We start from the raw sequence: 10,487 nt of genomic DNA on the forward strand, positions 1-10,487 counted from the left end.
AAAAATTAAATGGTTATGGTTAATTTTTATTTACATAGTATTAGATATTGTGAAATGAATAGGTGGTTGAAGTCCTTCCAACACGACAACCTGACCCAGCTCCTGTGTCCACTGGTGTGGCCCAGGGAGCGCATTACTCCGCGCTGGTTCAGGGGTAAATGATGCTGGTCTTCACAGGTGACTGACCTACGCAAGCCTGTAGCCACCACCCCCCACACACAGGAGATGATGTGCTTGTGTGTGTTTGTGTTTGGCTGCAGCGGTTCCCGGTTCTTCCTGGCACTAAGCTGCCGCTGCGAACAGCCCAAGTATTTAACATGGGCGAGGAAAGGAGGCGGCGCTTCTACCTCCGGTGCGTCCCCGGGGTTAGAGGATGATGGTGTGACGTTAAATTTATTGTTTTACATTGCATGTGTCACGTCATCATAAATAAGTCTCCCTCTCGGCATTTTTCGCCCTGGGCAACCGCCTATGTCGCCTGTACCAGTGGCCGCCCCTGGACTCATTGCTTATTCTGTACAGCTCATGCCGGCCAAGGGCTTCATTCATAAATGCATATTACAAATAGAAAACACATACAGTACCAGTCAAAAGTTTGGACACACACATCATTCAATTGTTTTTCTTTATTTTGCTTTCTTAATGACACAGTGCGACCAATGTCCTCTCATGTAGGTACCAACTAGGAACTAGAAGCTGTCTATATCATGTTCTCAAAGCACTTCAGCTTGATCATGAAAAACTGTGGATTAAATTAATCACCATCTGTAAAGTTGCCATTTAATGTTATCAGCTTCGTGCACTTTTTTTTCACACACACACACACACACACACAGTCCAACTCACATGAGGAGAATGAAAAAGTAAAGTTTTCACAGAAACAGACAGTTGGGGATTTATGTATTTTAATTCATTATGATGCTACATGATCCATGGTGGTCATTTACTCATTTTCTTCCTTTACTACAGTATGTTAATAACGTTGCCAGTTATCTTTTGAAGTCTTCTTTATTTTTATGTACATACAAAAGAGTATCCAATTACTGTGTGATTACATTGACTGTATCTCTGCATGTGTAGTCTGAAGCATAGATGACTTTTTTTATTTTCTTTAATGTAGTGTGTATTGACAGGTCAGTCCTCCTCCCAGCCGCCCACGTTTCTGCTCCCCGAGCTCCCTCACGCAACGAAAAATACACATATAAAGTTTTTTTCCAAAACAACCAGTTTTGCTGAGGCGGCCACGTGATAACCGAGATAATACAGCTGTGTTGTCTCTGTTATCTCACAACCTCCGTCCTTTGCCCCAACAGAAATAAAATGACTGAAATGAAAGAAAACACACACAAGCCGATACCCCAGACTCAAGATGGTCCCTTTTTTTTTTTTAAAGACAGCTATTTTTTTTTGTTTCGCTAATATGATTTCAACACTCAAAAGAATAATAATAATAATCATAATAAACCCAGGTCATTCCATGCAAACTGCAGAGAGGACACCTTAATATAGTGCATTTGAATATTATAAACAACAGAAGCTTCGTGGCTACATTATAATGTAAGGGAGAAAAAATGCAAACAAACCAATGTGACACACTAGAGGACACACAATACTCCTTGGGTGAATTCAAACAATGTTACTAACTGCAAAAGATGTAGAGTTGGTTTTACTTGATATGTTTTACTTGTATGGTTTCAGAGGGAAATTAGGTCTTTTTTTCCACTCTCTGGCAACCTGAGGCAGTAAAATTATCTGGAAATTTTAACTTTAACTTGGAAAAATCTGACGCCTTAAACTTCATTACAGCTCTGTTTTTGAATTAGATCACTGCAGCAGCAATTATTGATCATTATATTGATTTTATGGACCCTCTTTTTTAAAAAGGGCTTAGGAATAGATTGTTGAATTCTTACTCCTGGTCAGGAACTAAAATCAAAAGTTTTATCAACCCCATTTTTCTGTTGTGTACAGGAAATCTGTTCAGATGACAGGTATTTTTTCACCACCCTTCTTCCTTTGTTCTGAAACAGCATGTGATTTTATCGTTTGTGGCCTCCTCATACAAACATCCCCACGCAGTCACATGAGCCCTCCTGCAGGAGGCAAAACCATAAGACACACTCACACACACACACACACAAATGCATAGCCTCTACCGGCTCACATTTTAACCGCCTACTTTTTAGAAGAAGATACACAGTCTGAGTCGAGGAAATAAAGTCTTTCACCGATTACTTGTTTTCACTTTTGCAGATCATCAGTATTAAGTGGAAGAGAGATTATCAGAGGAGTGTTAGAGCTTTCTTAGAGACGATGTGAGTGAGGAAGTCGGAGACTAATGATTCTATAAAGAATAAATCAAAGACTTCAGACATTCAGCCAGCGTGAAGCTACTTTCACACACCTGTGCAAGCTGTGGAGGATCATTTAGGAAAGAGGGGTGGACGGAAAGAACAGATCAGAGATATTTTCACAAAACAAAGGAAAAGGCAAGACCTGTGACAAAAACGTTTGCAATCATGGTTTAACTTGGAACACCTTCCATCGTTTTCTTTTCATACATTAAATTATTATCCATCCAGACAAACCATTATGATATTGCCTCAAATGTAAAAAAAAGAAAGAGAAATCAACATAAACCCAGAAGACATCCCTGTTGCCGTCATTGACGCGTGTTCGTCCAAGCACGCCGCCCGTCCATCCCTGTGCTCTGTCCATCTGTGTCTCTACAGGGCCAGCTTGCCAAAGATGACTCCAATGACAAAGAGCAGCACGCAGAGTGCCAGGACACGGGTGCTTAGGCCTTCCTCCCTCATAGCCGAGGTTGCCATGCCGGAGGAGTGAGAAGCGGCCACTGACGTCACCTTTCTCTTCCGCAGCCCGTCATCCTCCTGCAATGAAGAGAGGAGTCAGATTTATGTTCAACATCAAAGTTATTCACCTTGTAATTTTACTCCAGATGATCTGGAGCTTTCTTTTCAAACCACAAACGTTTTAATGTAAAAAAATCAAAATAAAGAGTTGAAGGGATTACTAAAGTTTAAGGAGTCGCAACTTTTTGTATTCACCAGTCAATCAAGTCAAGACTGATGAGAACGAATCAGGCTGCATCACCTTTTCCAAAAGTTTCCATTTCTAGCTGTTGCTACTAAAACGCAATACTGAAGTTTTCATATATTAGTGTGGACGAAGCCGAGGACAGATTGTCCCATTGAGACTGGATGCAGCATATGTTTATATACCCTAATCAGCCGGATGAGACATTTGCGTCTCATTTACAATGTCCTGTGACTGAAATACTTGCACGAAAGAGAAAATATACTATTGGAAATGTAGTTTTTACAGTAGCGTTTCAGACAATGGCTGATGATTTAAGCGAAGGCGGAGATAGTGAAGCAGATTACGGAAGCTTCATTGAAAAAAACAGAGATGAAAAATTAAGTAGATTCGAAACCAGGAAATGTGACCAACCGACCTGCTGACCAATGCTCAGTCGGTAAGAGAGATTTATTGTTTTTTTTAGAATTTTTTGCTTGTTTAGTTAAACTACAATAATCTACAATGAAAGGCACATGTTTAAGGTATCAAATGTTTCTAATTTAATATCTTCAATATCTGCTTCTAGGGCTGGAAAATGTAGGTCTTCAGAAACTTTCTGGTTTTAGTGGGTCTTTTTCAATGCAACTAATGTTTTGCTTTAACAGTTAAGGTCTTAATGAGTTCATTTAATCTTGTGTCTCTCACCCTGATCTGTTTGTTTTCTTCCCGTAGCCTTTGCACCTCCATCTGCAGCCGCTTGCACTCCTCCATGATCTTCTTCACCTCTCCATCATCCAGCGAGGCGCTGGCTGACTTGGGCAGCACGGAGTGCTCAGTCTTAACAGAGGAGGAAGAGATAGTTTGGTTGCTTTCACTCTCATGCTGTGGAGAGAGTCAGGGTGTGGGTGGACAACGGGGTGAGAGCAGAGGGAGAGGAGGGGCGGGGGTGAAGAGACATGGCAAGGAGTGAGATGAAAGTACAGACAAAAAAATCATAAATGAATAAATAAAACATGTAATGGGTGATACACAGTGATGTACTGCTGATGGGTAGGTGATTGAGAAAATAACTAAGGACACATGCTATTGCGAGTGTCTTTTGTCTTCTGTAAGATCTTATCCAATCTTATCCAAGTTTGTTGATTAGATGGGGATGTGAGAAAATCTTTTGCGCATCTAAACCTCAAACTTGTTTTTGCTATATGTAGTTGTAGCAAGCAGGTACGATAGAAGAAATGTGTAACTGACTGGTAGTTGCAGCTTAAATATTCAGAATCAGGCTCAGCAAGTTCATTAGTAATACTGAACTGTAGATCAGTTAAAAACACATCTATGTCATTAAATACTAGCATTAATGCAAGTATTTATTGAGACAGCTGTGTATTTGTGATGGTGGCAGTTCTTCTGGTTCAGGAAGCCAGGGATTATGGGTATTAGTCCTGGTTCAGTAGGCACAGTCAGGGCTGTGGTCGAGACATTGATAGACTCTACATGAAAAACACATCGCGTGGACAGAGCACAACAGAATGAACCACTGTGTAGTTGTGTATGGCTTCAGAGGGCGCTGTTGCTCAGTATATCCTATGTTGTCTTGCTTCGATGCCCGAGTGCTATTTAATAGGAAAAATTGCCAGATGGCCCTGTGGTAGAAATTAAGACTTACAGTTTTGTCATTTTCTAGAGGCAGTTCAAAAGCACATCTCAACTTTGAATCCATCAGCTCTTCCGGCTTTGCCTCCTTCCACTGTGAAGGACAAAAATCAAGAGTGAACAACAGACAGAAAGAAAATTCTGTGAAGATTCATACAGAGACTCTTTAGCCTCAAGTCTTTCTATCTTTCAAGAATAGCTTCTGCACAAAGAGACAGACGGATATAAACTGTATACAATATTCCGGAGCTTGGCTGGAGGTACTGTGTGATTGTGATGTCTCCAGTATGATCATCAATTAAATATTCAGGGTCAGTAGATCAGTACATACTCAAAGATATACCCTTTGCTCTGTACAAAATATTTCGCCAAATCAGATTTAATGCTGTAATACTCACAACTCCTTCCATGTCGGTCATGTCGTATGGAGCCAGCAGGGACTGCACCATGAATTTGTGTTTACTCTTTTCATTGGGATCGTAGTCAAAAGGCTGTAGCATGACTGTGGACAAACACAATGGAAAAATGGCGAGCCAGAACATTAGGGAAAGACCAACTTCCTGTATTGACCAATAACAGCTATTACGCAACCCGTGAATGAAAAGACATTGGTCAAGTTTATGATCCGAGTTGCAGCATTACATTCTTACTCCTCGAGAACTGACTGTATTAAATTAGCATTTTTATGCTTGAATGATCAATGTACTCTGTGGAGATTTAAATGATTCTGGTTTTGATCAATGTAAGAAGTTCAGTTTTCACTGAATTGTTCAATTCAAACTCACTGACTTGTGAAGGTTTCCACCAGAAATAACTAATAATGTCAATGCAGCAGACTGCAGGGCAGCACGGAAAAAATAATTATGACATTATATAAGACTTTTTTACAAAGGTTATTAACAACAACAAAAGATAATTCTACGAGCTGATTATTATGGTATATTTTCAATAACATTTCACTTATAACCACAGCGTTATATTTCCATCACCTTCTATTCATCAAATATTTTAAACATAGTGTCAAGGTATTTCTACATGTTTTTGTGTATATTATGATTACACAGCACTTGCATAGAATTAGCTAATGTGCCTTCTGACCATAGCTCAAACCTCATTAGAATGACTTAAGAAGTATCATGTAGTCAATACCGGCTTTGTGGACATGTACAGTTTGTGTTTTTTTTAACATGCTGACTTAGCTGCTTGCTGATGGAATTGTGAACTTTATCACCTGTGTTGCCAGAGGATGCAAAAAATTGTTACCAACCAGAAACATTGACGGAGTTCCCAGCGTCAATGATGCCGCTGTTGGGGCGCACGCAGTATCTGCGAGGTGCAGTTGTCTTGACTTTGAAACACACATTTCTATCTGTGGGGTTGCTGAGCTTCAGAGTGGCAGTGACCACGTCTGTGAACGGGCCTGAGGGGGAGACAGAGAGAAAGAGCACATTGACAATGGAGCAGATGAGTGAATGCGCAGACTTGGCTTGTAGTTTGCAGGCTGCATTTGTAATAATGACTTGTGTTACCTCAATCAATCAATCAATCAATATCTAAACGGAGGGAGCACTCGTGTGTCTGCAAGGATGTATATGTGAGTGGTGTTTGTGAGGGAATCCAGTCCGCCATAAAAATTGCACATTAAACATTAAGTGGAACACAGTGGAAAGAGCAGCAAAGTGCGCACAGATTTATTATTTTATTTATGCCCCGCCCTTTGCCATAAAGCAGATGCTGTGGAAACCAGAGGTGATGTTGGGACATATGAGTATGACTCTGGATGTGGATGTTCAACTTAATTCAATGACTAAACCGTGGTTGTGGAGATTTGTGTCGGGCAGAAACCTCAATGAGCTTTCTGCACTCATCACCTACAGTGTGAGGGTGAACAGGATGGATCCTGCCCTAATAATCAATCAGTGAACAGCCTACCACTGACTGATCCTTAGGCCATCACTTGACCCATTTCTCCGGCTCTATCACACCCAAAGGCAGTTCTACACGGAAACCCGCATTTATCCCTGGAATTACACCAGCTCAGCCTGCATTCTCACGGTCATTCTGCCCGGATATAGAAAAGCTGTCAAGGAATTCAGGTTGCACAGTTTGAGTGTAAAGCTCCTGCTGGCAGCTTGCTAGCTTAGAAAATTGTGAAATGTCGCGATAAGGCTAAGCAATGACACCCCGGTCCTAGCATATGCCAGAATACTCCCTGTTTGACAGCCGGGTAATGGTGACAGCACCGATCACACGGTGCATGTCAGGAATCAGACCACATTTCTGTGTCGTTTCACCTGCTGTCAGTGGATAAAAGACAGAGGCAGCGACCATACGAGTCCGAACTAGAGAAATGGGACGGTGGGCCTGCCCTGACGCTGCAATGACAGCTAGCAGTTTCACTTGCTAGTAGCTCGGTTAGCTGAATGCTAGCTGATTAGCATCGTCGCGCACAGTGTCGGTTCACCTGTTTCAACGCATAGTGCGGCTAGCTAGCTGTGTCTGATTTGACGAAATAGCAACAACAAATCACGACACCGGTACAAAGTTGAGTGGTTAACGCTGAAATCCGCACACTAGCTTTCATCGAGGGCTTCTGGGTTAGCTAGCTAGCCCTCGGCCGGGACCCGGCCCTATGCTCCAGCGTTACCTCTGAATTTCAGTTCGTGTTGTGGCTCTAGCACCAAGATTTGTTCTGGTCTGGCCATGTCCCAGGGCTTCTTCCTGTCTTGGCGGGGAGGACGACAACGTTGTACTGCAGGTGGCCCGGAGAGGTGGAGCAGCTGGCTTCCGAGGTAACGACCCAGCCGTTCACAGTTTCTTTCCTTCGGGAGGGAGGAGGATTACAGACGCACCACGGCTCGGTCTGACTGCAGTAAGGGCAAGCTCGAATCGTGGCAGCGGTAGGCACTTCCGGTGTCAACAGCTACTGCCATACATAAGAAACTGTTGGGAGGCAGCTGCCTTGTGATGCCACACTGTTTAGAGTCAGTTGTCTCTGATGTCACACCGTCTGAGAGCAACTAAAGCTGTTGGTGATTTATCATCATTGTGACGAGAGCAGATGTTCCTGAGCTTCAGGGAGGGCTCCACCAGCTTGTGCTTCTTAAGTGGAGGTGATTGGAGGTGTTTTTCACAATAAAAGTGAAACAAACCAAACAGGACTTGAGAGCTTAAGTTTTCTTCCAGTGCAGAAATCACAGGCCACATCTTTAGGTCCAGCACAGCAGTGATCAGCAGGAGCAGCTTGGAGTCCAGTCTTCTCCAACTCCTCCAGTAAATCAGCTAACATGGTGTTTTCACCAGGACAGGCCTCCGTGTGAAGGTCTGTCCACACTGTCATCCCAATTGTCCCAGTGGGTTTTAATACAGCTCATACAGTAGCTGTGTCCACAGCCAATAGTCACCGGATCCTTCAGACGATCCAGACAGATCGAAGCGCAGAATTTGCGGCGTTATCTCAAGCTTCGGTTTAATGACACAACACTTAGGCAAAGCATTAACAGCATTTAAGCAGAATCGGTACAAATCAGCCATATAACAAGTGGAGAAAAACTGATGAATATTTGTGGGTGCTCAGAACAGTAACAGGCTGATAAACATTCATAAACTCGGTATAAACCTAGTTGAGGGGGGGGGGGGGGGTCAACTGACAGCTGCCTCATATCGCGACAACTTCCTTCACAGATCAGTGGCAGGTTCAGTCCCTGTACGAGCTGCCGCTGCCACGATCTGAGCTTCTGTATCTTTCTGACTGACTGTCGGAGGCTAACGGGCTAATGCTAACTGTGCTAGCCGCAGAAGGAGATAGGGGAAGGAAGGGAGAGGCTGACGTCACGGGACGAGAAGGACCGGAGAAGGATTTCAGCTTAAGAACAAGACAAATGTCTTACATCTTTAAACATTATTAAATACAACATCACTAATGATGGCTCCTTCATATTAGCTTCTGCATATGTAAGAGAATCAAACTAGTGTCATTCCATCATGCGGAATGACTGTTACTCATACAATCAATAGAGCTGACAATCATTTAAAAGTGGATTGATAAGAGACTGTAGCCAATATGAAGATGGCCCACATGACAGCTTCAAAGAATTGAACCCAGATTATCTTGAGCGCCCCCTTGTGCCTGGCAGCAGTATAGGTCATAAACACTACCTCCTCCATTTTAGCATATGGGTGATGAACGTTCAAAAATAATAATTTTAAGTCCCTGACAGTCAAGTTGGGTAGATCTTATCACACGTATGTATGTTCACTTGTGTTTCTGGTAAGTTTTAATTAGTTACTTGATGCTGTAAAAACAGTGTGAAACATCATGATTGACAGCTGAGTCTGAACATGTGTGTCTGCAGGACCCTGGTACCACGTCTCCAATCCATGATCAGGACTGTGCTCCAAATGACATCCAAAGAGCAAGATGGCGGCACCTGTATCTGGGATGATCGCTTCATTTTTTTATCAAGAGGAATTGGAGACACATCGTTCATCTTTCTATCCAGTTTAAAGAATTGACAATTAATCAGTACAGAACATATCAGAAAATGGTTGAAAGTGCCACTCCTTCTTTACTGAAGTCCCTGCTCTGTCAGTCCACCAATCAACAGAATGATTATGACTTTTCTATTGGCGAAAATGGAGAAAATATGAGAAAAGTTTGATCTCCAGACGACTGTTTTGTTTTAAGGGTCATAACGAAACTGCCATGCATAGAGGAAGTCAGTAGAGGCACCACAAATATTAGAAATAGTGAGGTTACATGATCCGTTGCTACAAGCACACTCTGTGATCAGACACTATAAAAGTCACAAATCTTTTAAAGTTACTTACCTTTCTTAATCAGTCATATTTAGACCTATTGACAGAGAAAGTACTGGAAATACCATGTACAAATATCCATGATATGTACATTTGTTGACCTATCAGGATACCCAAACTGCAGATTCCCAAATGTGTCCCTAAAACAGCACCTACAACCATTATATAAAAAATTACCCCCCAAAAAAACATGTTGTACTATATTGTACGGTAGGTTTGTAAGTGTTACCATCATCACAGCTGAAATTCAACGTAGTCAAGAGATTTGAGGAATCCAATTTGAGTTGAACTAAAAACTTATTCACAGATGTGTTACCACACCGTTACATTTCTAACATCACTTACCATCACAAAGCCACCCGTGAATCATGAAAGTGCTGAGTAAGGGGGCCCCAGATTTGAATTTGCAAATCAGTTTCTACTGCTGTTAGTTACATCTCTTTAGGCTTTGACACACAAGTCATCAGTGATTAATTCCTTCAATGAATTGCACTACAGTTTTCGACATTTATTTAAATACATAGATGTCAGCTGTGGTTTGTTACCCTGCAGAGATTTGTATTCTATTTTCAGTTCATAGTTCATCTCCAAGCTCAATACTTCCATCCACATATGCTTTAATTTCTCTTAAAGAAAAAAATTATTTAATATACTATTTTTTCTCATCACACTCCACTTCTCTTTTGATGCCCGTTCCATCATATTATACCAGAGGCAACAATAAAAGCAACATTTAATCTATACCCTCCTCTAATCAACTAAAACTTAAGAGAAGTTGGTATATTTTAGACTGTTAGATGCACTGTGGCTATAAAACACTTGTCTGGGGTAAATGTGAGACTGCAGGATAGCATGTGTTAGCCCTGTGAAAAGATGACAAGTAAATAAAAAACCTAGTGAGACAGAACTCCAGGGGATAACGTTCTGTGGTTGTTTGGTGATCGAGACATAAGCCTTCTATTTGGTTTGAGAAAACGTTC

The 10,487-nt window shown here is 41.8% G+C and overlaps 1 protein-coding gene across 2 annotated transcripts; it reads right to left on the minus strand.

The window, feature by feature from the left end:
• Positions 1 to 817: 817 nt before the first annotated feature.
• Positions 818 to 7,600, minus strand: LOC133956563 (vesicle-associated membrane protein-associated protein B/C-like). Of its 2 annotated transcripts, none has more exons than XM_062391709.1 (6): positions 7,337 to 7,600; positions 5,957 to 6,109; positions 5,088 to 5,191; positions 4,703 to 4,783; positions 3,745 to 3,876; positions 818 to 2,891 (listed from the first exon to the last, which is right to left on the minus strand). In XM_062391709.1, the coding sequence occupies exons 1-6, from the start codon at positions 7,392 to 7,394 to the stop codon at positions 2,727 to 2,729; spliced, it is 693 nt and encodes a 230-aa protein (XP_062247693.1). In that variant the 5' UTR covers positions 7,395 to 7,600; the 3' UTR covers positions 818 to 2,726. The 2 variants fall into 2 exon arrangements, with proteins under 2 accessions (XP_062247693.1, XP_062247692.1); XM_062391708.1 differs by having other exon boundaries at positions 3,745 to 3,921; positions 7,337 to 7,594.
• Positions 7,601 to 10,487: the final 2,887 nt, after the last annotated feature.

The sequence above is a fragment of the Platichthys flesus genome, chromosome 7, assembly GCF_949316205.1.
Source record: "Platichthys flesus chromosome 7, fPlaFle2.1, whole genome shotgun sequence".
NCBI classification, from domain to species: Eukaryota; Metazoa; Chordata; class Actinopteri; order Pleuronectiformes; family Pleuronectidae; genus Platichthys; species Platichthys flesus.